Source organism: Calidris pugnax, unplaced genomic scaffold, assembly GCF_001431845.1.
Source record: "Calidris pugnax isolate Ruff unplaced genomic scaffold, ASM143184v1 scaffold273, whole genome shotgun sequence".
Classification (NCBI taxonomy): domain Eukaryota; kingdom Metazoa; phylum Chordata; class Aves; order Charadriiformes; family Scolopacidae; genus Calidris; species Calidris pugnax.
In genome coordinates this window covers 3,512,730-3,538,259 of record NW_015094508.1, presented here as the reverse complement: position 1 = coordinate 3,538,259, position 25,530 = coordinate 3,512,730, and the positions used below count along the sequence as shown (strand labels likewise).

At 38.4% G+C, this 25,530-nt stretch overlaps 2 protein-coding genes across 3 annotated transcripts in view; one reads left to right on the top strand and one right to left on the bottom strand.

Moving 5' to 3' along the window:
* POLK (polymerase (DNA directed) kappa) overlaps window positions 1–24,515 on the bottom strand; it is a 44,036-nt gene extending 19,521 nt beyond the window's left edge. Inside the window, exons 1-6 of the mRNA XM_014965059.1 lie at window positions 24,385–24,515; window positions 13,448–13,626; window positions 10,312–10,431; window positions 3,725–3,877; window positions 3,229–3,360; window positions 1,914–2,067 (exon numbers count right to left, since the gene is read on the bottom strand). Coding sequence (XP_014820545.1) covers window positions 1,914–2,067; window positions 3,229–3,360; window positions 3,725–3,877; window positions 10,312–10,431; window positions 13,448–13,585 — 697 coding nt within the window. The 5' untranslated portion in view covers window positions 13,586–13,626; window positions 24,385–24,515. The remainder of the gene's footprint in view (window positions 1–1,913; window positions 2,068–3,228; window positions 3,361–3,724; window positions 3,878–10,311; window positions 10,432–13,447; window positions 13,627–24,384) is intronic.
* Window positions 24,516–24,685: 170 nt separating this feature from the next.
* The window catches only part of COL4A3BP (collagen, type IV, alpha 3 (Goodpasture antigen) binding protein), a 79,214-nt gene continuing 78,369 nt past the window's right edge, over window positions 24,686–25,530 (top strand). For both annotated transcript variants that reach the window (XM_014964999.1, XM_014964998.1), the window contains exon 1: window positions 24,686–25,114. In XM_014964999.1, coding sequence (XP_014820485.1) covers window positions 25,019–25,114 — 96 coding nt within the window. In that variant the 5' untranslated portion in view covers window positions 24,686–25,018. The remainder of the gene's footprint in view (window positions 25,115–25,530) is intronic.

The following is a 25,530-nucleotide window of genomic DNA, read 5'->3' as shown; positions in this document are numbered from 1 at the left end:
GCTTCATGTCAAGTGAACGCCAGATGCTCCCTTTTTTGGTGGAAATAAAAATCTTTTGTAAAAGTTTTTCAATATTCTCCAAAGAAAATCAGGGATTTGGAATATCTGGTTCTAGAATCATCAGCCTGGGGAGCTTGTTTTTCACTGCAGTCATGGTAGAACAAGTAATGTCAGCAGCCCTTTGTCTACTACTAACTTTACTACTATGGTTTCACATTCTAAGTGCTTGCTTGTTTTTCTGAAGAACAAGGATGTCAGAAGTATGAAGAGGCACATGACTCCACATCAGTGATATTTATTTTGTAAAGACTATGCCAGTTTGTTTCTTTGTATTCCATTAATGCTTTTAGTAGTAGTGTATCCTTGATTATCCTCTTAATTGAATACTGATAATATAGATGTTCCGGTTTGTACATCAATCAACCATTTGTATAACTCCTCCTTTTTTATTACTCCCTATTGGGTATACAGTTGTGGATGTGGTTCCAACTCCATCTTCTACAGCCAAGTGAAATCCAGTCATTCTTAAGCATTACTGTAAGTCCTGCAGTGCTCATGACTTCATACATTTTTAATCTTGTAAAATAATCATGTAACCAGAGCTTACACATACTGTCTTTGCAGACAATTTCTCAAGTTTCTGATGTACAGGACCCACTACAGTATTTGAGGAAACAACTTTCCAAAATACAAATAACCTTTAAAACAGCAAGTTTATTTATTCTACAACTCCTTAACTCGTAAGATTATTACTATTTATTTGCAAAATTATCATGTTGAACTGCAAAGGAAAATATACACTTAAAACAATTAGGTTTAGTAAACCTAGTACCACTTTTCACACATTTTACTCAAGTTAAAAAAAAGTAAGTCTTCCAAGTCCAAATTATTAGCACCATACCTTTTATGCACAGGTGAATAGGAGAGGAAGTTAACCTGTAAACTAAGAAATCAGAGGTAGAGAGTATACAAGAAGACAAATTATGGAAGGACTTAAGCTGCACCCATTGGAAGCGCAGGCACTTATCTGAAGCTTGTATGTTATAAGTTATCTGAAGTTATAACATTTAGCTTACATATTATATGCATATGTGACCAGTAACACCTGCTCCCCACCCCAGGTCATGTGGTTAGCAAACTAATGCCATTTTATAAGGCAAACAGCCATTCTCTGGGACCCAGTAGGTCATGTATTTGTTTCCTTTCCCCTCATTATAAGGCGCTGAAGGTCCTGTGCGCCCAGTAGACAAAACAAACAGGTTTATGCTTCCCTGCCCTGCAGGCCTCAAGGTTCATGGGTGCCAGGCCAATTACTCCATTCCTTGCTGGCCTTGAAGGTCTCAGGCACCAAGCCAATGTGGGTTGATGACCCCTCCACAGAACAGGGAAAAACATAACAGGTCCCAGAGCACTGTCTGTAAAACCAAGCAGTTAAAATCCTAAGAGGACGTGACCCAAACTGCTGCCAGGCAGAGAGAATGTGACCCCCCGGATGGAAAAGGACACCTCCACCATCATCTGCTTCCTCCGAGGACTGAGGGAGTGACTCATATACTTTTAAGTGATTTTTGAGTCTTGATTGTGATTGTTACATTGATACAGCCAACCATGCATTAAGATTTGACCCAGTCTGCAGAGGGTCCAGATGACTAGAAATTATAAGTTTTAAGTTGTATTATAAATTCTGTAGTATGCTAGTTACATTGTACTTCATTGATTCTGCTTGTAGAAATCCTGTGCTAGTCTAATCATCAAGTCTGTACTATACTAATCATCAATTTCCTGTTAAGAAAACAAAGCTTTAAACTGTAACTATGATTTAGTGGCGTCACCATTCTGTCAATGATGCCTAAAAGAAACCATCTGTTCCCTTAGTGCCAGGAGACTGCATAAGAAGAGAGTAATTTGCTTACCTTTTTCTCTAGTGCTTTCTGTGTTAAAAAAGAATCTTCTCTTATCTTCAGGCCAGTTCAGTCTTTCCTCCAAGTGCTCTGTTATGTTCAGGTAGGCTTCATCTAGGCCCATAGGCATAAAATTGGGATCATATTCGGTCAGTATTTCTCTAACCTTGATAAACACATAGTGAAAGTTAAAAGCCTTGTTGCTGTAAGAGCAGATCTTGAACACAGAGTTATGAAGGGAACAAATGTACTCTGAAACTTCAAGATGACCAACCAATATTAAAGACATTTATAGAACAAACTATTCATTGATATTGGACAATTACAGTACTGCTTCTCACAAGTAGCAAGATATCAATAATAAGTGAGAACTCAACAGATTTTGAGCACTGTATTTTACTGCAGAGGTCATTGTGATCAGTGTGTAAGGATTCCACAGGCACTAGATTCACAGACACTGCAGTAACCATCTGAACAAAACTCTGGGGACCTGGGATCTCAGCAAAGCACATGAGCTGATGCATCTTTCTGTGCACTGTGTGTCAGACATAGAATCACAGAACATCATATATGCAAAGGTTTAAAAAAATACAAGACCACTCAAGTTTTAACTTATGTTCAAACTAAAGTCACAGACAATGTTTTAGAGCACTGGTTAATGCCACAGACAAAACTTCTTAGAAAAATCTTTAGTGATAAGTCCATCTTCCTAAAAGGCAACATAATAAATTGAATGGTCGAAATAAATTTTCTACCTTTTCTCCTCTTTTTTTACCCTTTTTATTTTGGATATCCTAAGTATTTCTCCTGGCACTAAGTAAAGTTACTACTGCTAAAGCAACATGTGATTTCTTTTCTCCCTATTTTTTTTTATTTCAAGTCCCTTCTTTTAAAACAAATTAATCTGCATTTAGAACTCACTAATGCTGTTGACTTCTCTCTCCAGTAATTACCATTTGAAATTCTGATTATGCATTGTGTGAATTTACTATCTCCATTTTTCCTATGTACTTGCAGCTTCCTAGTCATTAGATTATGCTCCATGGCTTTGAAATTTTAATAATAAGGCTCAAGCAGTATCACTAGCTGACTAAAGTTTTGAAAATCTCTATCAGCACCCCTACTGACTTCATTAAAATGGCAAGACGAATGTGATGTCTTTTCATCTCCTTGGTCAAAAGCACCAATGTTTTGTTTAATTTATGTTCAAAGCCACATCACTGAAGAGTTTAATGCTTAAACTACTACTTTTCATGTTATCTAGAACTGACGTATTGTTAGAGTCTAAAACCAAGTACAATGACTTTTGGTTAGAGAGCAGACTTACCTCTTTACTCACTTTGCCATATTTTTCAAAGTTTAATGGTACTATAGTTAGATGTGGACACAGCTTTTTAGCAATAAATCCAGGCATGGCTGCACGTACACCAAATCTCCTAGCATGGTAATTTGACGTAGACTTAGGAGAGAGTAAATAAGTTTAGTGTTCAGTAATCAAGCTTTTCTTCAAGTTTAGTATTTAATCACATATCTCCAAGCAGAAAAGACTGACAAGGCTAGGAGTTTATATTCATTCCCTCCCCCACACCGCACCTTTCAATCTGTTTGCATCCTTTAAACTGTCATGGGTACACTTTTTACTGAAAAATAAAATCCAGCTTACACAGTCTAGTCTAAGAACAGATGTTTACTGTTTTTGTTATTTTTTCCACACTTCTAGAAATTCTCTACATAATAGTATCATATTATGTTGTTATTGTATGGTATATTATGTTTTAGATTCACGTTATTGATTTCTAAATTAGCGTGACATTTGGCCTTACCAACATACTCATTGATCCCACTGCTATAGGCTTTTCCTTCAACTCTGGATTGTCTCTCATTTCCACAGCAGCATAGAAAGCATCCATGTCAATGTGTACAATCGTATTGCTAAGGTTACGGCTCTGTTCCAGTTCTATCACAAGTTTGTCCACCTGAACAGAATAAACCAACAACGTAAAATTGTATTGCTAGCAAAACTGCAAGGTGACCTTTAAAGAAAAGCCCACACATAGAAAGTGTGTTTCACTCCTAGAGTTGAAGACGTATTATCTACTAGTAGACTGTGAGCAGTACTCCTACTTCATCAGCTCCATGGTGTTGTGAGACATGAGACCGAGCACACAGACCTCTTCATGAAATACTTCAATCGTGCTTAATTTGCTTGCATTCTTTTACCAAACCACTTACAGATCATGTGCTTGTTTCCGAAATATTTTTCAACTATGAATGAGGAATGAACCGTGAATGTCATCAGAAAGCATGAGTGCACTGTTTGACAGGTGATTTTTAAGGTCTACTGGTTAAAGATGACTATGTTGGCAGTACCACACATCATTCTAGGTACATTCTAACCACACTAATGACTATCCTAACCTCTATTTACACAACAAAAGGTTGCTACTGCTAGAAAAAAACTCAACAAACAGGCATAATAGAGCTCAAGAAATACAAGCACTGAAAGGGAATTGGAGTTTCACTTTGCTTGAAAGCACAAGGACACGCGTGTGCATTCATGACATCAAGGTACCATTACAGAAATGCCGCAGGATTGATTGCAACGTGTTAGGGTCTTGGAAAGGAATGTTCATGTGCAATTTGCACAGTTACTTGAAGACTTTTTCTCTCTTTTCCCCCTCCACAGAGTTGTTTAATAAAAAACATTAGAACTTTATCCAAAAATCCATCTTTGGAGCTGAAGGCACTTGAACCAAGAAAGTATCTATGAATATTCTAGGTAAATTGCTGAGTAATGATTTACAAAGTCCTTTTTCTGTTTTGTTCCAAGTTGATTTGAGGGATGAAAGGCTAGAATGGGGCCTTAAAAAAGGCTACTCCATACAGAAGAGCACAGTATGCTCCCCGAGGCTGAGAAAACGGGTTTAGATGAATTAAAAGCACAAGGGGAAAGCCATCCAAACAAGAACCAAAACAAGAAGTGGGGAATTTACATTATTTTCATTCTAGTAATTCAGCAATAGTGCAAGTCACACTATAATCATGAAAAGTACCCTTATTTTAAACTATACTTTACAGATAATTTTCAGGTTATTCTCAAATTCAAATTGCTTAATTAATACTGTCAATTGCTCCTCTAGTTACATAACTTCTCTATTTCAATTGAACACAATTTTTACAAACTTCTTTTCACTTTTTCTCAGCACAGGAAGGACATAGACCTGTTGGAATGGGTCCAGAGGTGGGGCACTAAGCCCTACTCATAGGAGGGTTGGAGCACCTCTCCTATGAAGACAGGCTGAGGGAGTTGGGGTTGTTCAGGCTGGAGAAGAGAAGGCTCTGGGGAGACCTTAGAGCAGCCTTCAAATACCTAAAGGGGGCCTACAGGAAAGATGGGGAGGGACTATTTATCAAGGAGTGTAGTGGTAGGACAAGGGGTAATGGTTTTGAACTGAAAGCGGGAAGATTTAGATTAGATGGTAGGAAGAAATTCTTTCCTGTGAGAGTGGTGAGACACTGGAACAGGTTGCCCAGAGAAGCTGTGGATGCCCCATCCCTGGAGGCATTCAAGGCCAGGCTGGATGGGGCTTTGAGCAACCTGGTCTAGTGGGAGGTGTCCCTGCCCATGGCAGGGGAGTTGGAGCTCCACGATCTTTAAGGTTCCTTCCAATCCAAACCATTCTATGATTCTATGAAATGCAGTTCTAACATGATGCTTACTGATCAGATAATATATGCATCTAAAGGATGAAATAAAAGGACATTAAACTAATCACTAAACTAAATACAAAAAGGTAACTCTTCAGTAAAAGCAACAGATACAAGTAATATGCTAAAACAAAACACACCCAAACAGAGAATTCAGGGGACCTACAAGTGTTTCCTTAGTAAGATAGGGAAAGTCATGGAATAACACCTTAGAGGCAAGCCAGGTTGACAATTTTTTAAAAGCTGCTTCCAATTTTCCTTTAAACAAAAAAAGAGGTAGTAAGTTGTTCTTTTGTTTCTAAGCCAGATGAAAAAAACCAACCCTAAAACGTACAAATTGTAATAAAAAGTTTAATTTTCCTTAGAGTGACTTTTAGACAACTTAGAGTAACTTCTCTTTTTTTCTTGTCCATGACACAAAATACAAGTTTTCTGTCTTCTGTTATTTTGTCAAAGTAAGACAGAAAAGATTATGCAAAATCTCTTCTATATTTCTAAAAGCATCTGGCAAGGTGAAGAGATAATAAACAGTGATATTATTTTAAGACAATAGTAACTATTTACAGAATAAACATCTGGGATAAAATCCACATGTATAAAACCAGCAAACATTAACAGCTGGATACTTTAAGAAGTATTATTAACTACTGCTGAATTTCAAACAATTCCACCCTAGCTTGTTAGGATAATCTAACTCTGTTGCAGAAAATTTTCAAAAATTAAGAATTACATTATATTCTACAGTATATAATTTCCCTTAAAAGATTACAATGACATTGATTAGGAAAACTTCAAATTACCTTTCACGTTTAAAATTATTAATAAAAAAACAAAACACCAAAGAAATATCTGTATATGGAAATGGCAGTTTTGAGAAGATTCACAAGTACTTTTAATGGTTTTGAACTGAAAGCGGGAAGATTTAGATTAGATGGTAGGAAGAAATTCTTTCCTGTGAGAGTGGTGAGACACTGGAACAGGTTGCCCAGAGAAGCTGTGGATGCCCCATCCCTGGAGGCATTCAAGGCCAGGCTGGATGGGGCTTTGAGCAACCTGGTCTAGTGGGAGGTGTCCCTGCCCATGGCAGGGGAGTTGGAGCTCCACGATCTTTAAGGTTCCTTCCAATCCAAACCATTCTATGATTCTATGAAATGCAGTTCTAACATGATGCTTACTGATCAGATAATATATGCATCTAAAGGATGAAATAAAAGGACATTAAACTAATCACTAAACTAAATACAAAAAGGTAACTCTTCAGTAAAAGCAACAGATACAAGTAATATGCTAAAACAAAACACACCCAAACAGAGAATTCAGGGGACCTACAAGTGTTTCCTTAGTAAGATAGGGAAAGTCATGGAATAACACCTTAGAGGCAAGCCAGGTTGACAATTTTTTAAAAGCTGCTTCCAATTTTCCTTTAAACAAAAAAAGAGGTAGTAAGTTGTTCTTTTGTTTCTAAGCCAGATGAAAAAAACCAACCCTAAAACGTACAAATTGTAATAAAAAGTTTAATTTTCCTTAGAGTGACTTTTAGACAACTTAGAGTAACTTCTCTTTTTTTCTTGTCCATGACACAAAATACAAGTTTTCTGTCTTCTGTTATTTTGTCAAAGTAAGACAGAAAAGATTATGCAAAATCTCTTCTATATTTCTAAAAGCATCTGGCAAGGTGAAGAGATAATAAACAGTGATATTATTTTAAGACAATAGTAACTATTTACAGAATAAACATCTGGGATAAAATCCACATGTATAAAACCAGCAAACATTAACAGCTGGATACTTTAAGAAGTATTATTAACTACTGCTGAATTTCAAACAATTCCACCCTAGCTTGTTAGGATAATCTAACTCTGTTGCAGAAAATTTTCAAAAATTAAGAATTACATTATATTCTACAGTATATAATTTCCCTTAAAAGATTACAATGACATTGATTAGGAAAACTTCAAATTACCTTTCACGTTTAAAATTATTAATAAAAAAACAAAACACCAAAGAAATATCTGTATATGGAAATGGCAGTTTTGAGAAGATTCACAAGTACTTTCTAATCTCCAGTATTTCCAAAATCAATGGTGATAAGTACCCATCTGCAAAGAATGCCTTAGCAGAAGGCAAGTAGAAGTAACATCACAAATTCCTTGGCATAATCACACTCTCAAGATGAGAAACACAGCACTATGTTGCAGATTCTACATTTTGTTTATATTACTGTTTCCACCATGTCGCCAGGATATTGTCCAACAAATCCAGTGAGTGGATATCTTGTTTGTTTGTTTTTACATTACAGCACTCAGACCAACTGCCAGCTTATGAAGCTGTAGCTGAACTTCTAATCATCCTACAAACAAACCTTGATCTGCAGACAAGAACTTATAGCATTCATAGCAAGTAGATATATGGATACCTACAACTTACAAATTTTAGGAGAACAAATTCTCTCCTGTTATATCAGATGGTAGTATTAAAAAGAAGAGTTAAATAACTCACATGGACAACAACAGTAAAGAAGAAAACAAGATAATGAGAGCTGACTATATCAGTTTCTGAAGACCTAGAGAAGCTGATTAAACAATAGACAGCACTTATTAAGAAAACCAAATAGGACAAACAAGACTTGCAAAGTTAAAGGCAGAGATAATGGCCTGGGGAAGAGTAGCTGGAGGGTGACAGGAAAAAGGGGAGGTATTTATGATATCAGACACAGACAAAGACTGGCTGTGCCAAGAGACTGGAGACTTCAATGGGCACTTGGGGGCATAGGCGAGGACCGCTTTTGAAAGAGGGCTGATAGTAATCTGGGGATGTGGGACAAGAATAAGAAAATTCAGGATAGGATAAATTAAAAGAAAGAAGAGGAGAAAGCAAAAGGTTCAGAACCTGTGATGAAGAAATGAGGGCAACGACAATCATGGACTAGAGCTTATCTGCATATGGAATCAAAATCCAAGATTTTGAGATGTTTTTATCGCAGCAAAAATCTAAAAGTAGCCAGTAAAAAAGTGTGTGTGTTATCCCTCTCTAATGACAGTTCTCATGGAAGCTGACTTATCACTTACTGCACTGGAAATAAAAACGACTGCTATTTGAGCAAGTGGCATGAAGATTTCAAACATGGGGTTTGAAAGTCAGGGCCCAGTAAGACCCAGATTAAGGAATTTCTCTCCTTTTTTATAGAGAGCAATTTTCAAAGAAAACATCAAAAGAAAATAACATTATGTTGCAAAATCAAAGGCTCAAGTTCAGAAAAACATAGCACGAGGGTAGCCAAAGCAATTAAAATTTTTAGATTTCAGTATATGCACTATATATTCTTTAACTACATAGCCATTTACTAATTTTACCTGATCCATGTCACTCATGTAATTAATTTCATAAGAAAGACTGTTCTCTGTAAAGTGAAAAGTTCTGAGGTGAAGGAAGGATGGAAATGGAAGTATTTTTTCGTAATTAAATTACTTAAAAGCTACCCCATAAAACTAAAAAATACCCCAAACCTGAGAGACATAACTGATCCATGTTAAAGATCAAACTGAAAACAGTTGAGGCATATAGGTTTATAACAGACTTTTCAGAAGTACCCAGTAAATACAAGCTTTTCTAGGCACAAGTTTGAGACAACGGCATCTAATTTACAGAAGGGGTTTGCAGATCTGCAATGAACATAAAATGATTGTACACAGAAGCTTGGTACCTATAATCCTCACAATAGCATTCAAAATTAATGGATGTGTTTATTCTTCGTGTGCTTCACCTCCTCATCTACAAAAAAAAAATATTGCTCTACTTTGCCACAGTATTGGAAGAATAATTTAAGGAATTCACACTATGTGGTGTACAACATGAAAAAGCCTATGAGGAAGTCAGTAATTCTGCATTCAAAGCTGGCTTAGACTAGTGCACAACAAATAGAGCCCAGGGCCACCCATTGAACAATGAGGACAACAGTAAATATTGAATAATTGCCCACTCAGTGAACACTGTTTGCACTATGCACTGAATGAAGCAGGAATCCTGTTAGGGAAAAATAGTGAGTAATCATGTAATTAAAGACTGAATCACAGGACAAAGGAAAAAGGAAAGGAATTTATCTTCTAGAAGCAATTTTAATTCATTTGCACCTAAGAATGTTTAGTGTGCAACCTTGGTGCTGTTGTTTTCTTTTAACAGCCCTTCATACACTGTAATACTTCGGATGCGATTATCTATCATTAGCATTTGCGAAGAGAAATAGCCTCTTCATCTCTCTAGTTCGGGACACCTGTATTTCTTGTAACTGCTTGCCATGATGATTTTTTTATTATCATAAATAAGGAATGAATTATATCCAAAAGAATTGGCAACTGTGACCCTCCCCTCATGCCATTGCAGGCTACTGAACTCAAATATACATATATTATAGAAACAGAAAGAAAATCAATACTTATTAACAAGGCATTTAACGTAACTTTTATATAAACCATAATTATATCCCTTTAAATTGATCAGACTTAAAAGAACAGGAAGCACTGTCCTTCATTTTATTCATTTAGAGAACATTTCAGAGTGATTTTACACTCTATTCTTCTAGCAATTTTTATTAAGATTACATGATCAAAACATTGTGCACTTTTACCTGCATGACAAACATCAAAATGGTAGTTAACATTGTGAACACACCATTTACTCCAAAAAGTCTTTACAAGATTAGTACCTGCTGCTGTGCTTTCAAGAGCTGTTGTGTTGTAATTTTCTCTTTTAGCCGCATCATTTTTTCAATTCGTTGGTTAACTTGTTGATCTTTTTTAAGTTCATTTTCGTAAAATCTAGAACCCTGGAAGAAAAATTGCAAAAACACTAAGGTTTATATTTGGTTTTTCCTATAAACAACCACATTTGATCTTTAAATATAGAAAGCACAATAGCAGTTTCTAATACATACTTTGGATTTTCAGAGAAATGATACTCAAAAGAGATAACTGGTGCTTTACATCTCTCTCCTCAAATGACACAAAGGTATTTCTCCTTCTCAGATCCCCTATGCTCAGAGAAGTATAAGGAGCTATTTGGAGAACTTGCTGTGTTTATTCATTCTAACACTTCACAATAAAAAAATAACAAAAAAAAAAGTATGTAAAAGTCAAAATACTCTTTGTAATACCTCCAAGACAAGGAGTATAATACTGTAAAAAAATATTTAAGTATTTTTCCATTTTTTCATTTACTACACAGAAATAATGACATTGTATAAGTCAAATCCACTTATAATGTTGAGTATTTCATTGACCATTAAATGTTGAAGTACATTGCAGGATTAGAAGCTATTTGCAAGAGGATGATGAAAAGCAAATGGGTATAAAAACCCCTCTTGCTCTCAAGTATGTAATTGCTCGTTCAGGAAAAGGAATGAATAAAAGGAGATGTACTAAAAACATAAAATGACAACAGTCACGTAGAGAACATATAATGTGACTTCCCTTCATGACTCATAACAAAGAAAAGAAGGCATACAATGAAATAGAAAAGGGGAAAATTCAAACACAGGAAATAAAATATCTTTCTTGCAACATGTGCTTATTTTACAAGAGAAATAACATTTGAAGGAAGAGTCTTTTGTTGAACCACCTGGTAAGATCTGCTAAAGTGGACAAATTTCTAACTCAAAGCCTATGACTACCAAACTGTTGCTGAGACCAAGAATTCAGCCATAGTGAAATAAGAATCAGGCATTTATACAACAAGCAAAAATATTCACTCTTATAATAATGATAAAGAGGATAAACAGCAAGACTGTAACATGTCATGTTTCATTGCTTAGAAGAAATCTCTGATCAGAAGAAATTAGGGTGAGTTTTCTTTCAATACCAGACACACATTTCATCTTTTCTCCCCTCTGCAATCAAACACAACTTGTTGAGACTCATTGAAAGTAGTAAGTACCAAAATGTTAGTGTAGGAAGCAACACAGTACTTAAGATTGTTATTAAGCTGTGGATTTTTTTATGTCTCTTGCAGTTTTTAACAGCTGAAATGCTATAAAAATCTTGTTGTAATACAATTGTGGGTAGTGTTTCTAGGTATAATTTTGAAGACTAACGAAAAGCTTAAGAAAAAGAATCAGTACACCTTTTCAAATTTCTTGAGCTGTATCTGGTATTTATACTCTAACTTTTTTTGACAGAAATATATTCTAATACATAGATGCCTGTATATCAGCTTTGAAAGCCTGTTTTACGGTTCATTCTATTTCATACCAGAAACTGAAACTATAACTGTTCTGACAAAAAAAAGTTATCCAAATATCGTTATTAGGGATATGTCTGACAAAGCACTAAATTTTCAAGAGAGAGTGAACAGAGAAAGTGGAAGAAACATCTAATTGATAGGGGGCTTGACAACAGATAAAGTATCATCAAAGTGAAAGCGCAAGCAAAAAAACGTTTGCCAAATAAGAGCTGTTTGTAGTATGTTTTCTGCTTTCCCTGCAGTTTACCACAGAGCAATAGTAGTCAACACAGAATTCATGAGCAAAATTATCAAGCACAGAGGGCCATAGCGAAACCAAATGAAATACACAGTTGTGCAAGGAAAAGTAAGAAAACCCAGAGTTGCTCAAATAACTTCTATGTGAAGACTCTTCAATAACATATAAAAGGATTAATATTTCGATACTTTGTAGATTGGTGTGGTCCTTTGTGGATCTTCGGTATACAGTTGCACACTACTGGCAGCTCTCTTGAATACTGAGGAGACAGTCAAGATGACAAGGACTAAGCACAAAGAAATTCTACTGAAAGTCTTAGAAAAACCTGATTACATCACCAATAGAGGTGACCAATACAAGTAGATCTGCTTGGCTGATTAATGATGGGGTGGGCAAATGAATGGGAAAGCAGAACACAAAAGGTCTAAGGAAGCCAAAACCTTCACAATTACCTCTGGACCACGCTGTGATGTATATGTATTGCTTCAGGCATAAAGTAAACCTAGGGATGTCCTCAGTAGTATTCCTCTGTGTCCTTGTGGGTGAATCCAACACTACCCTACGGCACCCTAAGCTACAGTCCCTCCCCTTCCTCCCCACACATGCATTTGTCTTAGAAGATGCCCTCCATTTACATGTGAGAGATAAAACTTTGGGGGGAGGGAGGAAGAGGGCCTTAACACAGAATGGTAGGGGTTGGAATGGACCTTTGGAGATCATCTAGTCCAACCCCCAAGCCAAAGCAGGGTCACCTAGAGCAGGCTGGACAGGAACCCATCCAGTCTGGTTTTGAATATCTCCAGAGAAGGAGACTCCACAACCTCTCTGCGCAGCCTGTTCCAGTGCTCTGTCACTCTCAAATTCTCCATGTTCAGACAGATTTTTCTGTGTTCCAGTTTGTGTCCATTGCCCCTTGTCCTGTCACCAGGCACCACTGAGAAAAGTCTGGCTCCATCCTCTTGACACTCCCCCGTTAGATATTTATAAGCATTGATAAGATCCCCTCTCAGTCTTCTCCAGGCTAAAGAGACCCAGATCTCTCAGCATTTCCTCATAAGAGAGGAGCTCCAGTCCCTTGATCATCTTCATAGCCTTCCACCAGACTCCCTCCAGCCTTTCCTCATAAGGGAGATGCTCCAGGCCCCTAATCATCTTTGTAGCCCTTTGCTGTACTCTCTGCAGCAGTTTCCTGTCCTTCTTGAACTGGGGGGCCCAGAACTGGACACAGGACTCCAGATGTGGTCTCACCAGGGCAGAATAGAGAGGGAGAATGACCTCCCTCGATCTGCTGGCCATGCTCTTTTTAATACACCCCAATGACACTGGACAACATATAAAACACCAGAAAAAGAGTAATCAAACCAACCTTGGTAGCTTCCATGATGATTTTATTGATTTTCTCTTTATCCAAACCTTGCATTCCAGCTTTGTTATCATTGAGGCCCATTCTAAGGAGAAGTCCATCATTGCAAGAGCTGTTGCCAACTTTTTTCATGTCATCCATAGTACTTCTTGAAAACAAGTACCTCTTTTAAGACTTAATACCTGAAAAAAAAATTGAGATCATGAATTTGTTTCTCAGTTTTAGCTGAACAATATAAAAAATTATAGAATTCATTTGCTGTATTTATTGAACAAGTATTTTATACTTAGCCAGAAAACAACATACTTATCACAAATATGAAGACTTATATGCCTTTAAAGTAGCTGCCACACACCACATAAAGCCACCTGTAACTCTCAGTGTTTGGAGACAGTAAAACTTTACTTTTTTATTAACTTAAAAACATACTCTTTTAAAAGCTCCACTACAGAAATAATTGAGCACCATGAATGTCAGATAAAAGCTAGTAACTTACACATGTAAATGAGATTTATGCCTCTATGTTATCCTGTCATATCAAACAATACTGCCTTAAAATCAAAATACTGCTCACTGGTTTATTACATTAAACGAGAAGCAAATACATGATTTTTAAAATTGCAGACCACTTTTCATTTAGTCCTCATTCCTGCTTATGACAAGCCATAGACTCTTTCCCAGTAATTTCCAGCTCAAATTCAAAACTTGCTGTTAAAGCTCATCTTTTAGAAACAAATGGCTTCCATTAAAAGTTTTGAATAAAACCCTATTGTTTAATTCAGGGTAAAATTCACGCATTCTTTTTTTCCATTAATTTGTAGGGCCATGGTATCAGTATTCAACTAACAGAACTTACCAAGCCTTTACTACTCAATTACTGCCATCAGTAACTTCCTATACATGCAGGTACTTCTGATACATGAACTTCTGACACTTTCCCTTGTTGCTTATGAAAGTAAATAGCTGAATTGTTTGATAGGCTCTAATTTTATGGTGAATAGTCTAGTTATTAAATCACTCTTAAAAACTAAAGAAAGCAAATTTTACCCTCTGTAGCATGAACCTGTAGTCTCAATTTTGTCAGATTAAAACAAGCCGAATCCAAGTATGATACCAGTATAAATTGCTTAATATGTACTTATTACTGGAAAATCATACAGAAAGATTTTCTTCCTGCCTTAAGTTGCTGATTCATAAATGACTTCAGCCTTACTCTGTGTGTAGGAAGCACATTCACTCCTAAACTTCCCCTTCAAGCTGCTCACTGTGTCAGGAGCCCTTCCTGTTTGGAGGACCCACACCCTTTCAGGCACATACAGCAGCTCTATTAAACAACCACAAATTACACAAATCTGGAAGTGTAACATTTTTTCCTTAAATGCCGCTTTCCCGCCCCAGAACTTAAGTGAGCCTCATTAGCAACCAAACTGAAGAAGGTCATTATGCATTTTTGCATTTAGAGATTAATTTTTCCTATTAAAGAACCATATGGGTGACTTCTTAAAATAATTGTGGCAATGCTCATATTCTCCTGAAGTTCTTCTCCTGAAGCATACTAGCCAACTAAGTCAGATATTAAAGAAAGCCACCTTAAAAAAAAAAAAGTTCTGGCAAAAATATCCCAATTTTAATCATATTCTATTAATCTAAATTATTATTTATGATGTCTTCCAAAGATGCAAGATCAGGTAAGTAACACTGTACTTATCTCCATCCTGTATTTCAAAGAACAGAAGGTGACGTAGAGACCAGACCTCTTCTCTTGACCCTTTACTAGTACTTCAGCTACTATAATGGCAACTAGGAATGGGAGTGGCTTCATAGCTGTTATGTATCTATCAAATAAAAGACCACAGTGTCAAACATTTTCATAAATTTTTCACTTACAAGGGACAATCTCTTACAGTTAACATACACATTTACCAGAACAGGTTTGCTGGACTTCAAAGGAAAAAGCACTCCATCCAACACAACATTCCAGGTGTCATCTCAAGCTTATAAGCACTCCCATATCAATTAGCTCCACAATAATTCCATTGTTACTGGCTATCTCTGGTAAGTAACGGGCACAATTCCCAGTAAATACTTTCCTCAAGGTAAATGACGCTCCACTATTCCCCCTGCTTCTTTTATCACTCTTTCCTTCCAAGCAGCTGGAATGAACACAGATTGCTTGCATTTCCTATTCTAGTTGTTGCAGTATTTTTTTGCCGTTCCATATTTTTGAAAGTGTCTTTATCCCCAGCATAGACAAATCTTTTCCCCTCCTCATTTAGATCACTCTTAAAGGCTCATTTTTATAGCAGAGGCTTTAAGCATTAATTGATGTAAGGCAAAAGCCTTCTCTACCACACTGTTATATATCCAGTGAGAAACAAATTACCATGATGACACCAAGTCTCATAAATGGTGGTCTCCTGATGTGTTCTATCTTTTCAGCTTTTTGTGTGGAACAAAATAGATTGCTAGTACCAGCTGATAAAGAGTATAAATATCAAATACCTTGGCTGGAATTAAGAAGACAAAATTAATTTGAGGACGTGACATTACTTCTCCACCACAGCTTAAAGGTATACAGAAGGCAAAACATGAATAACAACTGACACGATTTTCAGCTGCCTAACATGAACAGAACCTGAAGACTATCTTGGTTTCAGATCAACAGGCTTGAGAAAAAAATATGTAAAATATTTAGCATACTGAAATGAATCACAAAAAGCTACAATAACGCAACAGATATAGCCCTGTGGATCATCTGCCACAGACAAAATGGAAATATTTAAAAGAAATGCAGGAGAAGTACAGTTTGAAACACTATGCAAAACAACATGTCAGTGTAGAAAGCGGTAAGGACAAGTAGTAACTGTTTTAATGGAAAATTGCCTAGAGAAAACATTTAGCTTGCGGTGACACAATCTTACAAAATTTTTGCTAAAACAACTTAGAAAAAAGGTTTAGAGTCTAATGAAACACTAACTCAAACACTCTAGGCAGAGTGACATATTTTTGGCATGCTGTCACCTCAAGGAGCTGCTGCAAGACTGAGCCGTTTCCTCTAACAAAACATGCTAAATTTCTCTCAGCATCTTACTGAGTAAGTAGGGTGTGAAATCAGAGAAGTCTGTGAAGGCAGTCTACAATTAAATACTACCCCATTATTCCTGTGATTTTGGAACGGGGGGAACGGAGCAGGAGAATCATCTATAAGTGGAGGAGGTACCTTTCCAATTACTACTTGAAGAACTTTTAAAGGTCATGAGGAAGACTTCAGTAAAGGATACCAACATTATCGCAAAATGAAAAAGTGGAGAGGAACCACACAATAGCATTACTGTTTAGGAAGCTTCATTAGTAACCTAGGAAGCTTACAAGTGGAAAAAGATGACCAATAAAACCCCAATCAAACCCGTCTACAAGCAGGCAAAGAAACTCAACTGAACCAATCAGACAGAGTTATATATTATACGAAAACATCAAGACACTGAAACTGCAGTAAAATCAGAGCAACAATTTAATTTCAAGTGCCTCTACTTTTATTCAAAATTAGGACATTTTTGGATGGTTGACTGAACTAGCCTGAAGGAAATGGTTTGCATTTGATCCTGTGTCACTCCTCCAGCCTGTCTTCAGCAAAAATCCTCCAACTGTGGGAACTGAAACCTTGCATGTTGTGTGAAAACTTAGATGCTTTCATATTATTATTTTCATGTAATAAAATAATACATAGAAAGGTAAAAAATATGTATAAGAATATTCAGTTCAGTGGACACAGTGTTATTATGCAGGTTATTAACACTTGCAAAGTATGTTAACAGTTTGCCTTTTATAAATAGTGTTAACAACTTTTTGCAAAGAAATATTAGGACTAGAAAATGACACCAGTATGGAAAAGCTTGAAAAATAATTTATTTTTGTTTATAATAGTATTTATATATAAAATTTATAAAATATAATATATATTATATCAAATAATATATATAATTTATAGTAATAATAATTTATTTATATTATACATAGTGAATTATTATTTGATGCATGTAAAATTGTGTACTAGTCTTCATAAAGGAAATCAAATTCTGACATCTTTGCTACTACAGAGGCCCAAGCCAATAGCCAGATGCAAAGAAGTTACTAACCAACTACTAACAAAGAAGTATACAACTACCTACTTCCCCCAGAGCTCAAAAGCTAAATGGTGGGAATCGTGTTACAGATGTAAAGGACCACCTTTTTACCACCCAATCGCCCCCCTAAGTCTCCACAGTGTGTAAAAAAATACCGATGTTGCAGATAGCAACACAATTATTAAAGTCTTTTCTGTATGTTTTTTAATTTTTATTTTGAGGATGGCTAAGACAAGGAACTAAATTAATTTCTTTGATTTCTGTAAAACTCATAAATGCCTCCAATAACATTTCATCAAAATCTGACACCTCATTTATTGTATTATGAGCCAAAAAAAACCTTCCTTTTTTCCCTTGATTAAAATGTTTTTAGGGATTCCTTTATTTAAACCCTTCTATTCTTCCTTCAGCAAGAACCAAACAAAACGGTAACAGCTAACTTAATGAACAAATGTAGAGAATGGATGATAGCTTCAGGAATCCTGTCATTACACAGGCTGCATCAGAAGAATATCAGTATTATCCTTAATTTCAATGACAAGACCAAGATGTTAATAGGAGTTCTATAAAAGCACTGAAAGCACAATAGACAATTAACAAAGATAGGACTGACTTCATCCAGTTTTTGACCACAAAAGATCATTTCTCAGGCTTCTGGCTAAAATGAAACGTGGTGTAGTATGGATCACTCTACGTTCAAAAGATAAACGCCTCAAAGTTAATATTATACCAAAAACACCAGAGAAGAAAAAGACAGAAAAAACTTCCTTTCAAATATCAATGTATATACACATGATCCCTGGTCTTTTATTTTTCTTATGCAAACTTTACAAATGACCCACTATCATATGCTACTAAAGTTTGGAGCACTCAGTGCAAGTGTGGGATGGAAAAATTTCTTCCGTAAACAATTATTAAAATAATTGCATCCATGTAGAAGATGGTTATGAATAATATGAAACTCCTAGAACACTTCATAAATGTTTGTAAGATCATCAGAAGTCAAATATGAAATACCCAGTTTTAATACATCTTCAGTAAAAGGGGGTTTAGTAGCTTAAGACTCTGAAAGAGGCAATTTCAGTTACTTCAAAAAATACACTTGTCATAAAACTTTGCTGGGCCACCACCTCACATAATACACACTTAAGCCAACAAAAAACCTTATAAGCCAGGACGAGGAACATGAACAAAAACAAGCAAGCTCGATAAGTGTGTTCCCCAAATGAGAATACCACAAAAAAGTCACTAATAACCATTCTTTACAGTCCCTGTCTTTTGTACTGAGATGGAATTAAGCTAAGTGTTGTAAGCAGCTTCCTCTACCAAACAGCATAAACTAATGAGCAGCTACCATTCTAGACAGACAGCTACTATTCTCAGACAGGAAAACTCGTGTTCACCTATATATAAACTGAAAGTTTTCACAAAAATGTAAAGTACAAAATATACTCCAAAGAAGTCACATAGAAAGTTATATACATACTGAATCAAAAGATAGGAGAGCAAATCCTTTTTTTTAAAACTGCAAATTTCTAAACAGAAAAACCTGAAAAACTAAACCAAACCAACCAAACAAAAAAAAATTAGTGAAAAATGTTTTGACAAGAGATGTGGAAAGCTGTTAAACTCCACCGTTAGTGAATGGGGGTTCTCTTTGGCAGAAACAAAAATCACTTATAGCAAAGACTACGCAAGCAAGCATGAAATATTTTCTCTATCCACTTCATTACTTTTTGCCAAGCATTGAAGAGTACTTGAAGAATAAAGAATTGAAAAGTGAATGCAGAACAAACAAGCCAAGCAGACTGATTCAAGAATTACCTTCAGTCCCAATCTTTCAAATGTCTCCCTTGCACTGCAAATTATTACAACTGGAAACCACATCACAGGCCAGCTTGAAACAAAGACTGGGACAATACTATAAGTAATAAATAAAAGAGACTATATGAGACCTTCCCAGTAGGACCAGAACTCATCTAAAGCAACATTTTTAAAGGACACCACTTTGGTTTTACTCCAATTGCTAATTAAGATTGAACCGGTGGACATGTAGCTACACTTCTTATTCCGCTCCCTGCACAGAAGTATCTTCACCGAGGCTGTTTGTGTAACTGAATCTCCATTGTTAAAGAACCCACCTAACCCACCTTGGTATAGAAACTCACGTACCAATTGTCAGGCCCTTTCAACAAAGGGTTTCCCACAAACGCATTGCTTTACTTCTTGAATTTCTAAGACAAGAACAAACATACATTCAACAAACTAGGAAAATTCAGCCTCGCCAAAATATTTTCAATATTTCTGATATTTAAAAGGTTACACTACAAACTCCAGTAGTGCATTTTATTTCATACTACTTCCTTTACCCAATACTTGACTAAGGATTTTATCCTCAAACAGTAACATTACACAACATACTTTCCAACAAGAAGTGCACCTGTCTTTTCCGAGTACTGACTTGGCAAGGAAACATTCTGGCTGATGAGATCAAATTTAGCAAACTCTTTAACTCTTGTTTCCTTGTAAAAACATGTTCCTTCCATAATGATTTAAGTATCAGCTTCTAAAGGCTCCTTCTCAGCAGGATAAACCCCCAACAAACAAAGACATGTGCAAGCAAGCACATCAGACTGTCCTTCTGAACTATCCGCTCAATTCTTTCCAGCCACAGGGGGTTTGCTATTTACTAGAGCCCTGGTTTCCGAATAGCTCCAAGAAGAAGACTCCTGTCAGTTTTAATCCTGTAGTGATTTACAAGAAAAGAACTGACAGAAAGAACTACACAACTGTGTTATTAGCATTTAATACACACAGTGTTAACCACCTAGGTTCCTTACTAGTGCATTCAAAACTGCTACTATTTCACTATTCTCTCTCTCTCAATACATAATAAAATCAAATTCCTTAGAAAACAGAACCTTTTAAGAAAGATGTGTTTTTACAAGTGTAATAAACCAAAGTACATGATAAATTAATACTGAACAAAAAACCAGGCCAGGGTTCACAGAAAACTCCAAGTGCCCAAGCTGACACAGCTGAATAGGACTATTTTTCAAGAAGCAGCTGACTCAGCATTTTACAAAATATAGATCACATACAAGCACCTAGAATTAGCCTTCAAAAAACCAAAGCCCTAGAATTATGTCTTTCATGAACTCACTGTCTTTAAGACATAATAAATTACAGACTATTCAATCCTTTTAAAAAGTAAATAATTCACACTGCAAAGTAAACAGGTAACAGAGACTGCTTCTGACAATGCTCAAAATTAAATGTCAAAAGATGTATTTTATGCCATTCATCAAACTGTTTGAATAATTCTTTGCTTATATGAAGAGTGATGGCAGTGAAACAAGTGGAATTCCCTATTAATTTTCTGCAGGCAAGATGCAGTACAATTCTGTTGTAAAACCTGCTTTCAACTTCTCTGTCTAAAAAAGCTCATGTCTTTAAAACATCAGTTTATTAAAGGGCAAAGAACTGTGGTATCTTCTTCTGTCTCTATTCAGAATTTTACAAAACCTTTTAAATGGGAAGATTTATCTCAAGACTCTAACCTAGTACTTCTAGATTACTGAAAACAAATGTTTAAGCAGTTTAATCCATAAGAAAATAATGAAAAAACTGAACTACTATTAAAAACATTCATCAGTAAAAATTACACCAGAATGGTGTAGTTATCTGCAACCTCATTTCTACAGATATGTGTTTACTGCCAATACATTCATAAGTAGCAGTAATTTTCTATTTGTTTTACTTAGAAGAAAAAGCCTAATACAGTGATTCACCGAGACCACAATTGTTTTAGAAAAAAAGCCTGAATCATTTATATCTCAAAGCCTATACTAGTAGGCAATATGCTGTGGCATAAACAAAGCTCCTTCAAGAATCCTCTTAAGAAAAATAGTCTTAAATTTAAGAGCAAACATAACCATGAGCATGAACATACATGAAAATGTTTATACACTAGTGGTGAATGTATTTTAATAACATACAACCAACATGCTAAAACAGAAGGTACAACAGTGGAAATAGGAGATATAAAAAGGGAGAAGAGAAATATTCAGTATTTATAAAGTTACCCATTTTACGATGCTTATTAGTGACATCTTTAGAAGCAAAACTCAATAAACCATTTCTGTATTGCAACTAGTATATAAGCAGTAAAGAACGAACTAGTATATAAGCAGTAAAGAAGTATCTGTCCCACCATTCTAACAAAGGTGACAACTATTTCCAGTTAAAACAGTACTTTGTAAACTTCTTGTGATCTTCAAGACATTAGAACGGTACAAGGTTAAATAATGACTGGGGCTTGTGATGAAAAGAACAAACCCAGCAATGAAGCCCAAAATAAAGGTCCAGTGGAAAAGGCATAGAAGTAGGTAGAGAGGATTGAGTGGTCTATATCAGCATATCAGTTTGATGATCTCCATTTCCCAGACTTTGGTTTGCACCCCAGATTGGTTTTATAGCAGGCAAACCAGATTCTTCTCAAACTAAACTAAACTAGAAGACCGTGCTTTCAGAGCACACCTGATGCATTATAATTGCTAATGGAGGTGCCCTCCATGGGACCAGACTAGTGCAAGTCCAAAGACACACCTCTTAAAGCATGTATAAGATGAATTTAAGGTCCTCTGCACCAAATCATTCCTTTACAAATCTACTTGCACTGCACTGTATTCTTGCTAATGTAGACATGACCCGTTCTCATTAAGAGTAATAGACAGCAAGTTACATATGAAAAGATGGTCAGAACATTAGAAAGAAGAGTTAATTTACATCAGGTACTCATAGTCCCAGTACACCTTTTGGAAGACCATAAGCTGGTGATGCTATGCAAAAATAAGGAGGATGTGGCAGATGTAAAAAAACCTATGAGCACAGACAAAGCATTATATGAAAAGTTGAAAAGACAAACGTTTTAGCACACAGTATTTATTAATTTATGGTTTGGTTATAAAATATTAGCTAGAATTAACAATTTAACAAATATTCTAATTAGGACAAATATGTTTGTTAAACAACCTGAAAGACTATCTACCCATAGCATTTTTATTTTTTAACACCTGTTTGAGTCAGTCTATAGTCTGGAGAGGAAAAAAAAATTATAAAAAAAAGTTACTTCTGGAACTAAGTGAGTAGTCCTAGACTGAAAGCCTAGTGCATAGCTAGATAGTGCACATCACTGCGAAAAGGATTTGCTCAGACATGTCTCTTCATTTCCTGCTCTAGATCAGGATAGAGAAAGAAGTTCATTCAGAGTTTAATGGGGAAAACATGGCTGACTTTACAGGTGATATCACTTAATCAATGTGCTGCAATGTAGAATTATAAATTATTCTCATACAAGTCAATATATACAAAATTCAGCCACTCTGCTTGCTTAACAGATGCAGTACGTTGCAACAGGCTCTAAGAAAAAAATATCTTGCTTGGTTTCTTTCCAAACAGCTGGTGAATCAAAGAACAGTTTCTCAACAATGTTTCATATATTACAGAATTGTCTAAAATAGCACCCACAGTACACTCATATAAAATTTTTTCTGTGCATTCCAGTGATTACACAAATATTAAGATGTCTGTGACTGCTCTTTATTTCTAATTCTTTAGGACAATGGTGCTGCTTTACCAGTCACTCTCAGAGCTGCATTCATTGTAAATATATTTATACCAGAGTCTTTCAGCTGGTACTAATATTATTTAACTTTTAGCTGTTGCGTATATAGAGAATGCATATAAAAAACTATGTCCATGTTAAAATCTCTTTAAAAAAAACAACAACAACCCACCCTCAATGGAAACTTTCAAGCAACATAACATGGAAAAATTACACAACGATTTTTCCTAAGTAGGAAGTCAGACAAAATATAATTGTACAGCATTGCTCTTGCGATATAACCAGAAGTGCCTGTTCCGAAACTGAAGTTTCCTCAACTAACGCTATTTAACACACTTTTTGGTTTTTTTCACAAGGAATCACGAGAAGGGAGATGAGTCAGCACAAGTCTTATGTCCTTCCTCACCCACTACATCTGTTCATGAACTGTGAAGTGACACGTTCAACTGCCTTTTTTTTTTTTTTTCCTTCTTTTTCTCCCCTTCCTACAAATCTCTCTCCACCCCTAAATACCGGCAAAGACACACAGCTCAGACGGAAGTCTTAGGGGAAAAAAAAAAAAAGAAAAAAAAAGATCGTTTCTCTTCCCTAAAGGGTGAAAACATTAGACAAATAGAAGCCGGGACATCGCTACCTCGCAGCCGAGGCAGACTGCTGACCGCCGCTGCCCGCTCCGCTCCTCACACACGCCCTCGGGCACAGCCGGTGAAGCAGAAGGAAAGCTCCCGGCAAGGAGGGGGCTACCGAGCCCGCCCGCCGCCGCCCTCCGCGGCTACCTGCCAGGCCGCGCCGAGCCCCGCTGAGCCGCCGCCCGTCCGCGGCCTCTTGGCCCCAGCGAGTGGCGCCGGTGCCCGCCAGCCCTGCGCGGGGCAGGGATCCGCTACCTGCGGTGGGGTAGCCCGCCCTCCCCTCCCCCCCGGGAACCGGCAGCACCTCCCGCCCCTTCCTGCGGCCACCATTTTTGTTAAGGGAACGGTTTGGCGCCCACACTCCGAGTGCCGCCGCTTTGAGGCGGGGAAGAAGAGGCCACGTCTCTCAGGCTAGAAAGCCAGCGGAGCCGGCGGGACGCTTCGCGTCACCAAAGAGCCCCCACCCCCCACAAAATAAATAAAGAAAGAAAGAAAGAAAGCAAGCAAACATCGCCCCGAGCAGCGCCGCCGCCCTCGCCCGGGGGCAGCGGAGTTCCCCACCTCACAGTGGGCACGGAAGCGACACACACCGGTAACGCCACAGAAACGAGGGAACCAAGATGGCAGCCACCCGCCGGCGGACTACACCTCCCAGCAGCCCGCGCAGGGCCGGCGAGCGGCGGACACTACCTTTCCCGAGAGCCAACGGTGGCCGGGCTCCCCGCTGCGCAGGGCCGGGAGTAGCGGAAAGACTACAACTCCCGCCAGGCGCCGCTGCGGCCAGCGGGGCTGGGAGGGAGGGCGGGCGGGGGGCGGAGCGGGTAAATAGTGGCACCGCGCACCCGCTTCGCGTAAGATGGCGGCGGCCGGAGCGGCGGAGCTGTGAGCGGGGTGCGCGGCAGGCGGACGCGCGCTCGCCCCTCCTTCTCCTTCGCCGCCACCACCTCTGTGTTGCGGCTCTTGCCGCGGGCCGTGGAGCTGCGGTGAAGGGGAAGCCCGAGCCTGCGCGTCTCGGCGCCGGCCGGTCTTTGACAGAGGCGGGCGGCGCTGGTGGCAGCCGCGGGCGCGGAGCGGTGCCGCCTCAGGTGGAGCCCGCCGCTCCCGTCCCTTCGGCAGGAGGAGGCTGCGGCTGCTGTGGGTGGCGACCGCTTCGGCTTTTCCCTGCTCGGCGGTGGCTGCGGCTCCAAGGGTCTCCATGTCGGACAACCAGAGCTGGAATTCCTCCGGCTCCGAGGAGGACCCCGAGACTGAGCTCGGGCTGCCTGTTGAGCTCTGCGGGGTGCTCAGCAAGGTAAGCCTCCTCCCCGCAGCCCTCGGCCTCTCGCTTCCCCTCTCCGTGCTCTGGCGCCTCCCAGCTTCGCGGCTGTCAGCCCCGTCCCCCCTCTCCTGCCCGCTCCGGAGGATCAGGCCGAGGAGCCGGTGGAGGGGCCTGACGCGGGGAGGGGGGGCCGGGAGGCTCCACGGGAGGCGCTGGCACGGCCGGGGCAGCCGCCACCTGACGGCGGGGAGCCTGCCAGCCAGCCGCCGCCAGTCGCCCGCGCCCCCTCCTCCCTCAGCCGCCGGCACCGGCACATCCCCGCCGCCGGGCCCCCCCCCCCCCCCCGGCATGCTGCTGCCCCCTCTGCCGGCCCCGGCCCGCAACCTGAGGCTGCCGGTCCCACAGGCTCATCCGCAGGCACCCCCTCCCGCTGGGCCGCCCCTCCCAAG